Source organism: Vipera ursinii (assembly GCF_947247035.1).
Source record: "Vipera ursinii genome assembly, chromosome: 2".
Taxonomy (NCBI): Eukaryota; Metazoa; Chordata; class Lepidosauria; order Squamata; family Viperidae; genus Vipera; species Vipera ursinii.
In genome coordinates, this window is record NC_139513.1 from 5,520,635 (window position 1) to 5,539,017 (window position 18,383).

Here is an 18,383-nt window from a genome sequence, read left to right on the forward strand (position 1 = left end):
CAGAAACTATACAGATACAGGGTAGAAAGCAGGGGTCTTCAAATTTGGCCCTTTTATGATTTGTGGACTTCCAACTCCCAGAATTCCTCAGCCGGGCACGCTGGCTAAGGAAAGGGCCAAGTTTGAAGACCCATGGGATAGATCGGGGTAGGCAACCTTGGCTTTTTTATGACTCTTAAGCTCCCAGAAGTCCACCAGTCATAAAAGAGCCAAGGTTGCCTACCCTTGGGATAGACTGTAGTCTATAGAAAAAGGGGGATTCATTGAGTGTCATCAATAGAATACAGACAACACAACGGTCCAATAAACTGGCCCGAAGAAATCCCCAAAGAATTTATTGCTTCCATGTTGATTTAATAATGTATCAATTTGATGAACGGATGCCTGCTCTCCACCTCTTTCCTTTTCTCACATTTGCGGTGTCTTTCCTCAAGTCTCTCTCTCTCCCCCCTCCACTTTCCATCTGTCCACATCCACATTTTCAAGAGGATTCCGGGAGAAAAAAATCCCGGTGCCCAGAAGCAGCAATCAAACCAGGATTCACCCACAGGCGTTTGGCTCATTTCAGCTGCGCTCTACTTCCATCGTGCCCTCTGTATTGGCCCCCTAACTCTGCACAGCCCCGCATTCATTCCCCTACCAAGCGTTTGGCCTGCTCAAACCTTATCTGACCTCTTACGGTCAGCATGGAACAGGGCATGCGCAGAGAGCTTTTGCCAGCCCGCGGTAGCTTCTGAGGACAGGAACGCTGGTAAATTGCATTAGGCGTGGCGCTCTAGCTGAGAGCAGTAAACCAAAGGATTACAGAATTTTGCCCGTCTAGGAAGCATCCCTCTCTAGCTCGGTGTCTGGGAGGACAGCGGAGCGCGGGAAGTTTTGGCGGGAGCGACCTGCAGCTGCTCTCCCCCTCAGAAGTTCTCAGGAGGCGGAGCTCCGCCCCTTCTCGGGAAAGGGGCGGAGGGAGGGCGGCTTCGGAGGGAGCTTCTCCCATTTGGGCTTCGCCGAAGCGACAGGCCGAATGGAGGCTTCGGGGTCTCCGTGGGCGGCAACAGCAGCAGCCCCCGCGACCCTCCCCGAGCGGCCCCACAGCTCCGAGGCCGAGCGCCGGCGCTTCCGCAGCTGCCGCCCCCGAGAGGACGAGGGGCCCCGGGCACTCTGCAGCCGCCTGCACCGGCTGTGCCGCGGGTGGCTGCGGCCCGAGCGAAGCGGCAAAGCCGAGATGCTGGACCTGGTGGTGCTGGAGCAGCTGCTGGCCCTGCTGCCTCCGGAACTGGCGGGCTGGCTGCGGGAGTGCGGGGCGGAGAGCTGCGCCCAGGCGGTGGCCCTGGCCGAGGGCTTCCTACTCGGCCCGCCGCCCTTCTCCGCCCCGCGGGAGCCCCCCGGAGAGGGCCGGCAGGTGAGAGGGAATTTCAGCTTCTTTTACGCCTCTGTTTTCTTTACAGTCAGAAAGAAAAGGCATCTAGAGAACACGTGTTGGCAGGGTGTAATATAGTCTGTGGAAATAACTGTGGGACATTATTCCCACATTTTTAACTTCCCACATAGTTTTTCATGGACTGGACATAATGTGGCCATAACGCAAAAGACATCTCAATTCCCACATGGTGATGGGGGTGGAGGGGGGTATGAAATTTCATAAAAGCCCTTCCTAGTTTTCCAGAGAGTCCAAGGAGAGGATCGGAAAAATGCTTTCAGAATTGCAAGATTTTATTAATGTGCTCTTACAATAAAGATAGAGCTTATTATATTCATTCTTATACTAATAATAAGTTGGAAGGGACCTTGGAGGTCATCTAGTCCAACGCCCTGCTAAGGCAGGAAACCCTATACCATTTCAGAAAAATGGCTGTCCAGTCTCTTCTTACCAACTTCCAGTGTTGGAGCATTCACCACTTCTGGAGGCAGGTTGTTCCACTGGTTAGTTGTTCTTGTGCTTCTTGAAGCTGAATGGCTGATTGTTTCCTCCAGTCAGGATTCCCAAAACAGGGAAGCAGATCCCAAACCTGAATCCAAGAGGGCTCCTCTAGCTACTAATAGCTCTTCCCCATCCACAAAAATATGTGTTTATAGTTCAGTTGGATCATCAACTGGTCCTTTTAGAAATCTTGGTCAGTACCATTAGCTATGAACTTAAGATAAGTGAACTCTTGTCTCATGAACTGGATCTATTAAGCAAACCAGATGTTGGAAACTTATATTTCTTCTAGATAATATTTTTGGCTAGAACCAGGAACCAAGAATTATTTTCACACAGGTATTTCACATAATGCAAGTTAGTACAAAGAACGAACAGAGGATTATACATAGTTATGAAATAAAAGATGAAAATTGTTTTTAGCTGGACCAAATAGTATTTAGGTTGCATATTTCAAAACACATGTTTGATGTTATGAGGCAAAAGCATAGCTTCACAGTATTTGGATGGAGTGAGCACATTGGTCTTAAAAAGCAGTGATATTTAGTAAAATAATTTAGCAAATTATGCTTTGAATATAGTTACCATTTTTTACATTGCTTCATCAACCTCCCTTCGTCCAGTGCGCTCCCACAGGGAGGGTCTTCTCAGGGTGCCACCGGTAAGAGACTGCCGGCGGACGACACCCAGGGATAGGGCTTTCTCAGTGGGTGCGCCTGCCCTTTGGAACCAGCTGCCAGTGGAGCTTAGGACTGCCCCCGACCTCCGTTCATTCCGCCGGGACCTGAAGACCTGGCTCTTCGAGCTCTCTGGCCCAGGCTGAGAATTTTAATTTTAACTGGGGTTTTACTTATTCAGGGACGGATATAATTTTTAATTTGTTTTTAACTTTTGTATTTTTGTTTTTAATCACCCTGTAAACCACCCTGAGTCCTTAGGGAAAGGGCGCTATATAAATGTAATAAAAATAAATAAAATAAATAAATTTCAGCAAAAATAAATAGAGATACAGATTCCAAGCCTACATGATTTTCGCAACTAACATAACCAAAAAGATTGTCTGATTATTACTATTATTATTACAAGTATTGTAGTTCACAAAAGTGTCAGGCAATAATCAAGAACTAACAGCCACCCACAGAGCAGGAGTTCTCAAGTTCTCTTATACTGACTTGAGTTTGCAAAGTACAATTGGAGAGAAAAAGGTAAGGCAAGTGAACTAACATGGTTGACATTATTTGAAAGTGGATCATAAATACAGGCTATTCTTTAAGTTGCAGGAGCCATTCATGGGAGAGATCTCAACAGTGCTCCAGGGAAGAGGAGATCCATCCTTTTATTCTGAAGAGCTTTCTTTCAATAACATCACATTGGGGCCACCTTGCCAGGTAAGTTCATTTGAAAGTGGAAATGTAATTAGGAAATGTATAAGTTGGAACAATTTAATCTTAATATTTTTTGAAAAGACTTTGGAAAAGGACATGAAAAATAAAAGCCATGAAGTGAAACAATACCAATTGTACAAAAATTGCTAACCCTAACAAATTTCTCTTATAAAAACCTCTACTGCATCAAAGCTGACAAGTTTTAATGATAAGACTGTTGGTGAAATAACTTGATATTTCCAAGTTTGTGAACAATTTGAAATAGGCCAGGTAAAGAATTCTTAATAGATCTCTCCTGTTTACTAAGAAATGTGTATTTTACTGGCCAGAGAGATGCGGCCAGGAGATTCCCCTGCCCAAAATGATTTTGGTGAGTTATTCCAGGCCAGGGGAGGGAGGTCCCCAAGGAATACCATTCTGCAACTTGGATGCATCTAAGTCATGTTTTGTGCCTTTAAAACATCAGCATAGAGGACATAGAGAGGGCCTTCCCACCCTTAAGGACTATATGGACCTGCACGGTCAAATTGTGGCCTGTCAGTTTTTATCAATCATGGCACAGAATATTATTGTAAAAAGCAGTTTAGGGAATGGTCTGTCTGTGGGCAGTTTTTGGTTATGGAAGTTCCTGTCATGATTTTCATTACAGTTACTAATTCTAGTGTGATCTAGTCCCAATTTATGGCATATCATTATTTTAGTCCACCTTAGGATATTATTGCAGTTTACATGTTCCTGTGCTTTGATATGGAGAGTATATCATTCATTAAAATTGTATATTGTTCAGAATCATTTTGCAAAAGTGGTTTATTGAGCAAATTTGCCAAACGTTTGCATTCCATTGCAGCAAAGATTCTCTTTGATTGAGCTTTTCTGTTCTATATATTCAAAATTATCTTAAAACATTTATCACTAAGTTAAGCCAGACTGGGAATTTGACATGAGAAAGAATGAAGTATCCAAATTGCTTTTAATGAGTGTCACAATATTTTTAGGAGATGCATTTTACTTTCACAAGCATCTCGGTGTTCACTTCAAAGTCTTCCCCTGAACTGCCAAGTTTGTGGTTTCCTCACTGCAAGAAGCACAGAGAAGCCACTCCAAAAGAAGGGGATATCGATCCTGTCTTTCTCAGGAGATAAAGGCTCCCAAATCTAAAGAAAAAAGAGGACAAGATAGTACAGGCATAAATACATACATAAAATGAAAAGGCCATAATGGTCAGGTAAAGGGGAGGAGCTAAAGAAGCATCTCCTGATCAGAAGGAAAAGAGGAAATATGAAAGAAGAAATAAACTATTCCATAAAAGTGTCAGGCGATTATCAAATAACAGCCACCCACAAGAGCAGGAGTTCTCAAGTTTCCTTATATTGACTTGAGTTTGAAAAGTACAGTTGGAGAGAAAAAAGTAAGGCAAGTGAACTAACATGGTTGACTTTATTTATTTATTTATTTATTTATTTATTTATTTATTTATTTATTTATTTATTTTTGGGACTTATATGCCGCCCTATCTCCCAAAGGACTCAGGGCAGCTAACAACAATAAAACACAATAATACAAATGTTTAAAAAGATTAAACTAACAAGCCCCAATGATAAAATATTAAAAATATTCTATTTAAAAATCCCTATTGTCAGTCCAGGTCAGCCTGATGGAAGAGAAATGTTTTAAGGCCGCGATGAAAGGACCGGAGATCTGGGGCCATCCGGAGCTCAAGGGGAAGTTGATTCCACAGGGCCGGCGCTCCCACAGAGAAGGCCCTCCCCCTGGGGGTCGCCAGCTGACATTGTCTAGCCAACGGCACCCTGAGGAGGCCCTCCCTGTGTGAGCGCACCGGGCAATGGGAGGTCATTCCTGGCAGCAGACGGTCCTGCAAATATCTCGGGCCTAAAAAAGTGGATCATAAATACAGGCTATTCTTTCAGTTGGAGGAGCCATTCATGGGAGAGATCTCAACAGTGCTCCAGGGAAGAAGAGATCCATCCTTTTATTCTGAAGAACTTCCTTTCAATAACATCAAACTGGGGCCACCTTGCCAGGTAAGTTTAGGTTCTTGTGAAAAGATTAAAGTCCTGCTCATGAGCTACTTTAAAAACCAAATGCAACATGTGAATTAAAACAATGCCCACTGTACAAATATATGCACTTAAAAATAAATTATAGGATAGACAAATTTCTGATAGCAAGGTCAAAGCTAAGCAGTTTTAATGGTAAGACTGTTGTCAAGTGACTTGATATTTCCAGGGTCATTTACAACATTTTTAAATAGGTTTTCTAGTCTAACCCCTGCTCAGGCAGAAACCCTACGCCAGTGGTGGCGAAGCTGTGGCACGGGTGCCAGAGGAGGAACTCAGAGCCCTCTCTGTGGGCACCCGCACCATACCTCGGAGGTGGTAACTGTCCCTCTTCAACCAGCCACCTGCTAACTTGCCAAGGTCGCACGTGGCCAGATGCATCCCAGCATGGCTGGTTTCCCACCCCACACCGTCCCTCCTGGCCTCGCATGCTCTCTTTTTCCCCAGGCACGACCCAGTGCATTGCTTCCTCAGCTGTCAGCCAACCATCCATCTCTGAGGCAGCTTCTTTGAACTGCTGGCGATGGGCTGCGGAGCCCCAGAGTGCGTCAGTCGAGGGGCCAGCAGGCTGTGGCTACTGATGGACACCGTCGGCCCCCATGCGCTTGCTGGCCTCTGTGTGCGATGGCTGATGGTGTCAGGCAGCAGTCACCCCGGCTCTTGACTTGCCCCATGGCAATGGCACTCCCTCTCTGCCTCGCCTTATCCCGCAGGATGAACCTCCTACCTACCACCACACCTACCAGAGACCCCCTGGATCTCCCCCAACTCTGCCCACCCCCTACAGGTGTCCCGAGCAACATTGAGGTGACCACATCCACCTTGGCCACACCCACCCAATCTTCCATGACCACCATAGCCACACCCACCCAGTAGGCCACACCCACCTGGCACCCAGCGATAAGTGGGTTTTGGGTTGCAGTTTGGGCACTCGGTCTCTAAATGTTTCGCCATCACTACCCTATACCATTTCAGACAAATGATTGTCCAATTTCTTCTTAAAAATTCCCAATGTTGGAGCATTCACAGCTTCAGGAGGCAAATTGTTCCACTGATTAATTGTTCTGTCAGGAAATTTATCCTTAGTTCTATGTTTCTTCTCTCCTTGATTAGTTTCTATCCATTGCTTCTTATCCTGCCTTCAGGTGCTTTGGCATTATTCCTTTGCAGTTATTCCAGGCCAGGGGAGGGGGCTCCCCAAGTAGTCCATTCTATAACTTGGATGCATCTAAGCCATGTTTTGTGCCTTTAAGACAGCAGCATGGAGCAGGTGAAGGTGGATGTCTGCCCCATAAGAAAATGTCCATTTGGACTCTTCCAGAGCCTTGTTTTCTGTTTTGGAAGTAAGAAGAAAGAAAGAAAACAGCAGAGGACTGTCTTATGGGAAAATTTTTATTTTTCTTTCTAGGACACTGATCTCTTTGAGGAGGTAGCTGTGGACTTCACAGAGGAGGAGTGGGCACTGCTGGATTGTGACCAGAAGGCTTTGTGCAGTGAAGTCATGCTGGAGGTTTCTAAGAATATGGACGCTCTGGGTAAGGACCCCCTTTGTTCTGGGTTCCATTGATTAGGAAAGGTGTTTTAAGTGGGAGTTAAACGGGGAAGATATACATGCCTTCAGTTGCATAATGTGGTCAAAACTCTACTTGGCCATCACGTGTAAAACTTTTCCTAATCTCAAGAAAATTAGGATCACGATGTATAGTACCAGTATGTAGCTAATATCCAGTGGAGAGCTATGGGTGCAAAGAGCCCTGTACACGTCCCCTTCATTTCCTTTTAACTGTCAACCCCAGATGACAAACCAGCCGAGGCGCTTCATGGGGAATTTTATCCAGGGTTGTCATCAGAGCCAGAACACAACAAAGGCCTTGGCAGATATGCTCACCATAGCTTTGTGGCTTTAGATGCTCCATGGAAATGCCTGAGCAGATTGACCTATCAACAGCAAAGCCTTAATCTGGTTCAGGGTGAAAAATCCCTTGCATACCAATTCTAATGAGAATTTCTGGTGGGTTGTTGTTGTTTTTTGTTCCAAACAGGTGATGGGCTAGAGAATGAGAACGACAACCAGCTTAGACTATTTAAACTGCAAATGGCAGTGTCTTCAAAAAGCCATTCTTTCTCTTTTGCTTTACCTAAAATGCTGCCTAGGAAGCACAAACCACAAAAGTATGTAAAATATGAGAGAGATTTCAGTCTAAACAAAGAGATGAAAATATGCATGAAGTGTGGAAAGAGCTTCAGTAGCAACTGTAGTCTTCATCGCCATCAGAGGATACACACAGCCGGGAGGCCATATAAATGCACAGAATGTGGAAAAACCTTCAATAGAAACTCTAATCTTCATCGCCATCAGCGGATCCACACAACTAAAAAATCATATAGTTGCAAGGATTGTGGAAAGATTTTTACTCGGAAAGGGCAACTTACTTTTCATGAATGGATCCACACAGGGGAGAGACCTTATAAATGCAGAGAATGTGGAAAAACCTTCAGTAGAAACTCTAATCTTCATCGCCATCAGCGGATCCACACAACTAAAAAATCATATAGTTGCAAGGAGTGTGGAAAGATTTTTACTTGGAAAGGGCAACTTACTTTTCATGAATGGATCCACACAGGGGAGAGACCTTATAAATGCACAGAATGTGGAAAAGCCTTCAGTACAAACTGTAATCTGAGTCGCCATCAGCAGATCCACACAAGTGAAAAACCATATAATTGCAAGGAGTGTGGAAAGACATTCATTGAGAGTAGTGATATTATTTCCCATCAAAGGATACACACAGGAGAGAGACCATATAATTGCCTGGAATGTGGAAATAGTTTTTTTGACAACAGTCACCTTACTCGACATCAAAGGGGCCACACAAGGGATAAAATGCATAAATGCCTGCAGTGTGGAAAGAGCTTTACTTGGAAAGAAGACCTTAATACTCATAAAAGGATTCACATAGGAGAAAAACCATTTAAATGCCTGGAGTGTGAAAAAAGCTTTTCTTGGAACTCAGGTCTTATTCGTCATAATGTGATCCACACTGGGGACAGACCATATAAATGCATGGAGTGTGGAAAGACCTTTTTCTTCTACAAAGACCTTACTCGCCACCTAAGGATGCACACGGGAGGGAAACCGCATAAATGCATGGAGTGTGGAAACAAATTTCGTTGGAACTCAGAACTTATTGATCATAAGAGGATCCACACTGGGGAGAGACCGTATAAATGTATGGAATGTGGAAAGCAGTTTGCTCAGAAAAAATATCTTACTAAACATGAAAAAATCCATACAGGGGAGAAACCACATAAATGCACAGAATGTGGAAAGTGCTTTGCTCAGAAAGGACGACTTAATTTTCATAAGAAGATCCACACTGGGGAGAAACCTTATAAATGTATACAGTGTGGGAAAGCATTTACTCGGAAAAGTAGTCTTATTAGTCATGAAAGAATCCATACAGGAGAGAAACCATTTCAATGTACAGAATGTGGAAAGAGCTTTGTTCAGAAAAGCCAACTTAAAATTCATCAGACTATCCACTCAGGGGAGAAACCATTTCAATGTACAGAATGTGGAAAGAGCTTTGCTCAGAAAAGACAACTTAAATTTCATCAGACAATCCATACAGGAGAGAAACCATTTCATTGTATAGAATGTGGAAAGAGCTTTGCTCAGAAAGGACAACTTAAATTTCATCAGACAATCCATACAGGAGAGAGACCATATAAATGCACAGAATGTGGAACAGCCTTCAGAAGATACTCTAATCTGACTCGCCATCAGCGGATCCACACATTAAAAACTATATAGTTGCCTAGAGTATGGGAACATATTCACTGAGAGTAGTGGTATTATTTCCCATCAAAGGATCCACCCAACGGAGAAACCATATAAATGCTTGGAATGTGGAAACAGCCTTATTGTCAACAGAGATTTTATTCGACATCAAAGATTTCACACAGATGGTTGGAGTATGGAAAAAGCTTCACTCGGAAAGGGAAACGTAATTCTCAAAAAAGGATCCACACAGGAGAGGGACCATATAAATGCATGGAGTTTTATTGACTACTGGCACCTTAGAGGTAAAGGTAAAATCCTACTACGCATGCCCAAGATGGTGGACGTGCTTGGCTGAGCTCCGCGGAGAGCTCCAGCTATTTCGGCGTCCTTGGAGTTTTTGGAGTCCGAAGGGTCTGCAGAGGTGTTTTTTCCTCTGTGCTGGGGTTTGGTGAGTTGAAGGATCCAGGAAGAGAGATGGTCGGTACCTTTGTTAGTGATGTAGCCCCCCTGTTTTGAACTGTGAGCTCCAGCATTTTTTCGGAGGCCCTCTGTGGAGTTGGGAGGCGCTGCAGCTTGGAGGGCTCTGAGCAGCTGATTTTCGGAGCCGATAGAGCCGCAGCCTAGAGCGGCCTCCGGAACGCCGAAAGCCTGTGAAATGGTGGATGAATTGGCGTTGCTTTGGAGCGGCGGGCAGAGAGTCGAGTGGAAGTGTTTTGGCTGTTTTTCGCTGTTTGGTGGCTATTTGGAGGCTGTTTCGTGCCTTTTTTCGGCGAGGGAGACCTACGGCTGGGCGTTGGACTTCTGGCGCTGCATGCTGTTGGTCGGACGGCACAGGTTAGCTCGTGTCGCCCGTGTTTTGTGGCCATTTGGACTTGAGCTATCTGTTTTGGATCCATCTGTTGTTCAGCCTTCTTCACTTTCCTCGCTGAGAAGATCCTCTGCAATTGGAACTTTTGCTATCTTCAGGTTGTTATGCCTGGTAATTGCTGCTCAAATTCCTCTTTTCCCCCCACGAACCCACTGGACCCAGAAGGTCCTGGAGCTGAGCCGCTGTGAGAGGGTGGCTCAGCTATACCATCAATTATACCAACCTATACCATCTGCTACCCCCCTAGAGGTGAGAGATCTAGGGAGGTATGCTTTATCCTGGTTGGTATCCTGTCCGCTCCCGGATAGGTTTGGGCCCTCTGAGAGGGAGGTGCCTGATCTGCTTCGGAAGTTACCTGGAAGGTATCTAGCTCAAGTGGCAGGGAGCTGGTGGACTGGACATTGTTGACCTTCTATTTTACATCCTCCTGAGTGACTATGGCTGGACCTACCCGAACAATGGTTTATTTGTCTTATTCAAGCACGGACTTATTTGCGCTCAGGGGTGCCCCCCCTTCCTGGGCGCAACCTGCCTTTATTTCTACCTGTCCTCTTGATGACGGGCCCAATTATTGGAACCCTGAGAGATGGTTGGGCAAGGACAGGAGCCTCTGTCATAAATTTAATAAGAGTGGTGCGCTTTTTAGCTCAATTTTTTGTGGGGTTAGGGAGGGGGGAGGGTTCACAAAAGGTTTGGTTGGAAACTGGGCTGGTTCCACCAACTGTTTCTCAGACCAGGCCTGGGATTGATCGCGCCGTGACGAGGCTTGGGTTGGGTGCCTCCGGGGCCCTGGAGTGGGGTGTGGGTTTGCCTATCCCCACGGCAGTAGGGAATGGCAGCAGGCGTGCGAACAGAGAGCCGCATCAATATCTGGGAGTGTGTCCCCGCTGTCTCCAAGCGGTGATGTGCTCTGACCCTTTGGTTTCGGCCCATGGTTCCGGGAGCGAGGATGTGCAGCCACCTGAGCTCAGGCTCATGTATTTTAATGCCAGGTCCGTAGTTAATAAGGCTCCTCTTATACGTGATTTGATCAAGGAGGAGCATGCGGACCTGGCTTGCATTACGGAGACCTGGTTGGGTCCAGAGGGCGGTGTACCTCTGGTTGATCTTTGTCCATCGGGTTTCCGGGTGCTGCACCAGCCTCGGGCTCAGGGTAGGGGCGGAGGAGTGGTGGTAGTTGTGTGGGAGACCTTATGTCCGCGGGAGGCCACCGTTGTCCAGATAGCCAGGTGTGAGTCTCTCCTCCTGAGATGTGGCCCTAGAGCTCAGTTGTGCTTGTGCTGGTGTACTTTTTGCCTAGTCGCGCAGCAGCAGCCCTGCCCGAGCTTCTCGACATCCTCTCAGGGTTGGTGATTGAGTTGGTTTTGGGTGACTTCAATCTACCATCCCTGGGAGGATCATCTGAGTTAGCCCGGGAGTTCATGGCTTCCATGACGGCCATGGACCTGATGCAAGTTATTCAGGGTCCAACTCATGGGGGGGGGGTCACACGCTCGATTTGGTTTTTCTATCTGGACGGTGGTTAGATGATCTGGATGGGGGTTCCCCAATTGTTATGCCCCTGTCATGAACCGATCATCTCCTACGGTTGGTCTTCCGTTTTGCCACTCCCCGTCGTGGGATTGCTGAACCAACAAGAAATAATAATAATAATAATAATAATAATAATAATAATAATAATAATAATAATAATAATAATAATAATAATTTTATTTGTATACCGCCCTTCTCCCGAAGGACTCAGGGCGGTGAACAGGGCAAACATATAAAAGTACAAAAATACAAAAGTTAAAAAAGAATTAAACAAAATGCCCAAGCTACAACAATAAGTAAATATATTTAAAACAACAATAAAATCCCAACCCATCCCCCATCAGGCCAGGCTGGCTTGTTCGAACAAATAAGTCTTCAGATCGTGTCAGAAGAAGCGAAGGTCGGGTGCCATCCGGAGCTCAACTGGCAACCGATTCCATAAATCCGGGGCGCCCACAGAGAAGGACCCTCCCCCTGGGGGCCACCAGACGACATTCTTTGACCGGTGGCACCCTGAGGAGGCCCTCTCTGTGGGAACGCACAGGGCGGAGGGAAGTTTACGCCGGCAGCAGGTGATCCCTAAGGTACTCCGGACCCATGCCATGTAGGGCCTTGAAAACCATTATCAGAACCTTGAATCTCACTCGGAAGACAACTGGGAGCCAGTGCAGCTCACGGAGCAGAGGTGTAACATGGGAGTATCGGGAGACCCCCAACACCACTCGCACGGCTGCATTCTGTACCAGTTGGAGCCTCCGAGTGGTCCTCAAGGGCAGCCCCATGTAGAGAGCATTGAAGTAGTCCAAACGAGAGGTCACGAGCGCATGAGTGACCGTATGCAGGGCACCCCGGTCTAGATAGGGGCGCAACTGGTGCACCAGGCGAACCTGGGCGAAGGCCCCCCTAGTCACAGTTATTATGTGGTCTTCCAGAGTAAGCTGTGAATCTAGGAGGACTCCCAAGTTGCGAGCCCTATCTACGGGGGGTAATAGCTCACCCCCCATAGAAAGAGATGGAATATTCTGAATATCCCGAGATGCCGGTAGGTACAGCCACTCAGTCTTGTCGGGGTTGAGTTGAAGCTTGTTCCTCCCCATCCAGACCCGAACCGCTTCCAGGCAACGGGACATCACGTCGAGGGCATCACTGGGGTGGTTTGGGTTTGAAATAAAAAGCTGGGTATCATCAGCGTACTGATGATACCCAACTCCAAAACCACGAATGATCTCACCCAGCGGTTTCATGTAGATGTTGAACAGGAGAGGCGAGAGGACCGATGGTTCTGACCTAGGCACTTAATGGACCCTGAGCGGTTTCAGGCGGCGCTTGGTTCCCCACCTGCCTCCTTTGCTCACAGCTCAGCCGATGCCCTAGTGGAAGCCTGGGAAAAAGCAGCCACTGAGGCACTCGACCAAGTTGTACCCATGCAGCCCTTGACCCGGTGCAGATCCCAATGGGCTCCATGGTTTTCCATGGAGCTCCGGGAGATGAAGCGTCGGAGACGGGGCCTAGAGAGCTGTTGGAGATCCAGCCGATCTGAATCCGACCGGTTATGACTAAGGTCTTTTATGAGATCTTATATCGCGGCGATGAGGACGGCAAGGTCTAATCTCTTTGCCGCCCTCATCGCGTCCGCAGATAATCGCCCGGCTGCCCTGTTTAGGGTGACCCACTCCCTCCTCAATCAGGAGGTGAGGGAGGATCCCTTGCAGGGTCATGCCGAGGAGTTTAGTCAACATCTGTCGGACAAAATCGCTCGGATTCGGACCGGTTTGGACTCCGACTGGGCAGAGTCTGACGATGAGGACGAGGGCAGTCTTGTCGATGTTATCTGGGAGGAGTTTGATCCTTTGACTCCTGAAGATCTGGACAGGATTATGGGGAAGCTGAGCTCCATCACGTGTTTATTGGACCTGTGCCCCTCCTGGCTGGTTTATGCAGCCCGGGATGGGACACGAGGCTGGCTCCAGGCAGTGATAACTGCTTCTCTGAGGGAGGGTAGTTTTCCCGCCGCCTTGAAGGAGGCGGTGGTGAGACCCCTCCTCAAGAAGCCTGCCCTGGACTCAGCTGTATTAAATAACTTTCGTCCGGTCTCCAACCTTCGCTTTCTCGCGAAGGTTGTTGAGAGCGTGGTGGCGCATCAGCTCCCTTTGTTCTTGGAGGAAGCTGATTATCTGGACCCGTAACAATCGGGGTTCAGGCATGGGTACAGCACGGAGACGGCATTGGTCGCGCTGGTGAATGATCTCTGGCGGGCTCGGGACAGGGGTTGTTCCTCTGTCCTAGCCCTGGTAGACCTCTCAGCGGCTTTTGATACCATCGACCATGGTATCTTGCTGCGGCGTCTCAGGGGGTTAGGAGTGGGAGGCACAGTTCTTCAGTGGTTCTACTGCCTTCTGGGACGTTCGCAGTCGGTGTTGGCAGGGGGGCAGAGGTCGACCTTGAGGCCTCATTTGTGGAGTTCCTCAGGGATCGGTCCTCTCGCCCCTCCTGTTCAACATCTATATGAAGCCGCTGGGTGAGATCATTCGTGGTTTTGGAGTTGGGTGTCATCAGTATGCTGATGATACCCAGCTTTTTATTTCAACCCCAAACCACCCCAGTCATGCCCTCGACGTGATGTCCCATTGCCTGGAGGCGGTCCGGGTCTGGATGGGGAGGAACAGGCTTCAGCTCAACCCTCAGAAGACTGAGTGGCTGTGCGTGCCGGCATCTCGGGAAATTCAGATTATTCCATCTCTTACTATGGGGGGGGTGAGTTATTACCCCCCGGAGATAGGGCTCGCAACTTGAGGGTCCTCCTAGATTCACAGCTCTCCTTAGATCATATAGGAGCTGTGACTAGGGGGGCCTTCGCCCAGGTTCACCTGGTGCGCCAGTTGCGGCCCTAACTGGACCGGGATTCCTTGCGTACAGTCACTCATGCGCTCGTGACCTCTCGTTTGGACTACTGCAATGCTCTCTACATGGGGCTGCCCTTGAGGACCACTCGGATGCTTCAACTGGTGCAGAATGCAGCCGTGTGAGTAGTGTTGGGGGTCTCCCGATACTCCCATGTTACACCTCTGCTCCGCGAGCTGCATTGGCTGCCAATTGCCCTCCGGGTGAGATTCAAGGTGCTGGTAATGACCTATAAAGCCCTACATGGCATGGGTCCGGACTACCTACAGCAGCACCTGCTGCTGGCGTCAACTTCCCTCCGTCCAGTGCGCTTCCACAGAGTGGGCCTCCTCAGGGTGCCTCCGATCAGAGAATGTCGATTGGTGGCCCCCAGGGGGAGGGCGTTCTCTTTGGGCGCGCCAGACCTATGGAATCGCTTGCCGGTTGAATTGGGCATAATTATTTAATTCTTTTTAACTTTTGTATTTTGTATTTCGATATTTATTGCCCTGTACACCGCCCTGAGTCCTTTGGGAGAAGGGCGGTATAAGAATTTAATAAATATAAATATAATATAATACAAAGGTTCCCCCGCACATGCTTGCTAGTCGTTTCCGACTAGGGGCCAGTGTTCATCTCCATTTCAAAGCCGAAGAACCAGCGCTTGTCCGAGGACGTCTCCATAGTCAATGTGGCCAGTATGACTAGACGCCAAAGGCGCACGGAACACTGACCTTCCCACCGTAGTGGTCCCTATTTTTCTACTTGCATTTTTACATGCTTTCGAACTGCTAGGTTGGCAGAAGCTGGGACGAGTAACAGGCGCTCACTCTGTTATGCGGCATTCGGCACCTTACTTTATATCAAAAGATGCACATGGGTGAAAGACCATATAAATGCAGAGTGTGGAAAAAGCTTTAATCACAACTGATAACTTATTTGTCATAAGAGGATCCATACTGGGAAAAGACAACATATAGCATGTGGAAAGGGCTTCAGGTCAAACTGTAATCTTATTTGCTATCAGAAGATCCACACAATTGAAAAATCATATAATTATAAATGTGGAAAGAGATTAAGTTGAGAGTAGTGATATTATTTCCGATCACAGGATGCACACAGGAGAGAGATTATATAAAGACTTTTAGTATGGAAAAAGCTTTAACAGTTACAAGACATTGTCTCATGAAAGAATCCAGACTGGGGAAAATGTACATACATGCACGGAGTGTGAAAAGGGCTTTTCTTGGAAAGGACAACATAAATCAAAATATGTCCACAGAAGAAATCATATAAATCTATGCAATGAGCTTCATTCAGACAGTCAAATCACTCATCATCTAATGCAGACGGGAAAGAAGCTTATTGCATAGTATATGCAAAAATATTTTTTTGATTTTTAATCTTATTCATGATCCTGTGAGGGTTTTTTACTTTCCAAGCAGTGGACACAGCACAACACAGCATTAACAAATCTATACACCGTGCTTTATTGTGTGACATGCCTTCCCCAACAACAGGCTATTGCTTTTAACTATCCTGGGCTTTGCAAAGTGATGTTGCCATGTAAGTAAATTTAATAGCATCCCTGTCTGAAACAAAATTCTCTTAGTCTGTAAAGTTGTATGCAACCTTTCCATCCTTCCAAATATTCTCACACTAAAGGATTGCCTCAGTGCAGTTGCTGCTTTTCTAGAAGAATTTTATTGGATTTTATAGGACTAGGAATAAATTAGGGTTGGGGTTAGGGTTTAGAGTTGGGTTGGAATTAGGACAGGGTTGGAGTTAACACTGGGGTTATCCCCCAGTAACATTTTCAATATTTAGCAAACAGAACATTGGGTACATATGTTTAGCTAACAATAATTAATATAATAACAGTAGTAAATATAATTGGTTATCATAGGCAGTATTAATTTATAACCTTACTAGTATGTATTCAAAATAACATATCACATTCCTTTCTCACTAGTTCGTTTTCCTAACCATTGGTAGAAATTATCCCATGTTCTAAAGTAAACTTGAATCTTCTTTCTCTTTAATCTCTAAAGTCAATCTATCCATTTCTGCACATTCTAAAATTTTCTTGATTAATACTTCTTCAGTTGGTAAGTTTTCATTTTTCCAATATTGGGCAAATGCAATTCTCGCTGCTGTTAATACATGTAATATTAAATATTCGCTCTCCTCACAGTTAGCTCCTAATAGTCCTAACAAAAACAGTTCTGGTTTAAATTCTGTTTTTTAGTCATTTTTTCCAACCATATGTATATCTTAACCCCAACCCTTTCTACTTTGGGGCATGTCCATCAAATATAATAAGTACCTGGCCTCTGTATACATTTCCAACAATTACTAGAAGTATTTTTAAACATTTTCGCTAATATTACTGGTGTCATATGCCATCTACAAACATTTTGTACTATTCTTTTGAATAACACACTATGTCAGGGGTGTCAAACTGGCGGCCTGCAGGCTGGATGCATCACACAAAGGCCATGCCACCCCGGCTCCACAAAGGCAAAAGAATGTCACAATACATCATATGATGCAATTGAGTTTGACACCTTTGCACTATGTCGTTGGTTCCAAACAAGTAATACTGCTGTCCAACTCCGAGCAACTCTGGGCAATTACAGGTAGTCCTTGACTTACAACCATTTGTTTAGTGACCGTTCAAAGTTACAACGGCACTTATGACCGTTGCACCATCCCCATTGTCATGTGATTTACATTCAGATGGCAACTGGTTTGTCTATATGACAGTTGAAGTGTCCAGGGGTTAAGTGATCTCCTTTTGGGATCTTCTGATTAGCATAGTCAATGGAGAAGCCAAATTCACTTAACAGCCCTGTTACTAACTTAGCAACTGCAACAATTCGCTTAAACTAGGCATGTCAAACTGCTGGCCCATGGGCCAGATGCGTCACATCAAAACCACACCTACCTCAATGCCAGCAATGGGGAAAAAGTAGCAACACGTGAGTTTGACATACCTGACAAATGTGGCAAGAAAAGTCATAAACTGGGCAAAACTCACTTAAACTTCTCACATAAGTTTTGGGCTCAATTGTGGTCGTAAGTCGAGGGCTACGTGTATATGTGATGTTATTACTCAGTGCCCCAATTACATGTATACTTAATCCAGTGACATTAGCCTCAAGAAGGCAACCCCTTTTGGGGCAGTTGCCAGGGCAATTATTCCTGACCACACTGAGTTTCCCAACACATTTTGGAAAAGAAACTGACAAACCCACTTTAGGCAGACAACTTTTTTAAGTAGTGCAGCCCTTTGAAACTGCATCAACTCTTCAAGAATCAAGAAGCCAAAAAAGATCAAGCAGACAAAAGTCAAGATTTCAACCCAGACCCAGCAGAAATAGAAACTAAAAAAGCAGATGTGCAGGCTGCAGAAAAAAGGGGTTCCTTCATTGAGTGTAAACAGTGTTAATACACAACCGAGAGGGCCAACTTGGTTTGAAGGAATCCCCAAAACGGTTATTACTGACTTATTTAACTATATATAACATTTATATAATTATAATTATATACTATATAAACTGGCGGGGAGTAAAGAGAAATCCCAGGAATCAAACCAAATTCCATTCAAAGGCGTTTTGCTCATTCCAGCCCTGCTCTTATCTCCTCCGTGCCCATCATTCCCGGCACGCAAGCCTAACCGACTTCTACTGATTTTCGAGCGTCTGCAAACGGCATGCGCAGAAGACCTTTGCCGGCCCTCAATACCGAGCAGAGGACGTGTCAAGCGATGGTTGTGTTAGAAGACGCTCTAGCCAAGAGCAGTAAACGAAGGGGGCTTCTAAGGTTTTGCCTCTCTAGGAAGCAGCCCTTTCTGACCGAGATTCTGAGGGGATAGGAGGGCGCGGGAACCTGAGGCGGGAGCGGCTTGCAGCTGCTCTTCTCCGCCTCAGAAGCTCTG

The 18,383-nt window shown here is 46.2% G+C and overlaps 1 protein-coding gene across 1 annotated transcript; it reads left to right on the plus strand.

The window, feature by feature from the left end:
- Positions 1-1,018: 1,018 nt before the first annotated feature.
- Positions 1,019-10,562, plus strand: LOC310634723 (uncharacterized protein; the record flags this gene model as incomplete). The annotated part of the gene is made up of 5 exons (XM_083353256.1): positions 1,019-1,396; positions 3,196-3,303; positions 5,229-5,342; positions 6,787-6,913; positions 7,421-10,562. The coding sequence occupies 5 exons, from the start codon at positions 1,019-1,021 to the stop codon at positions 9,190-9,192; spliced, it is 2,499 nt and encodes an 832-aa protein (XP_083209382.1). The 3' UTR covers positions 9,193-10,562.
- Positions 10,563-18,383: the final 7,821 nt, after the last annotated feature.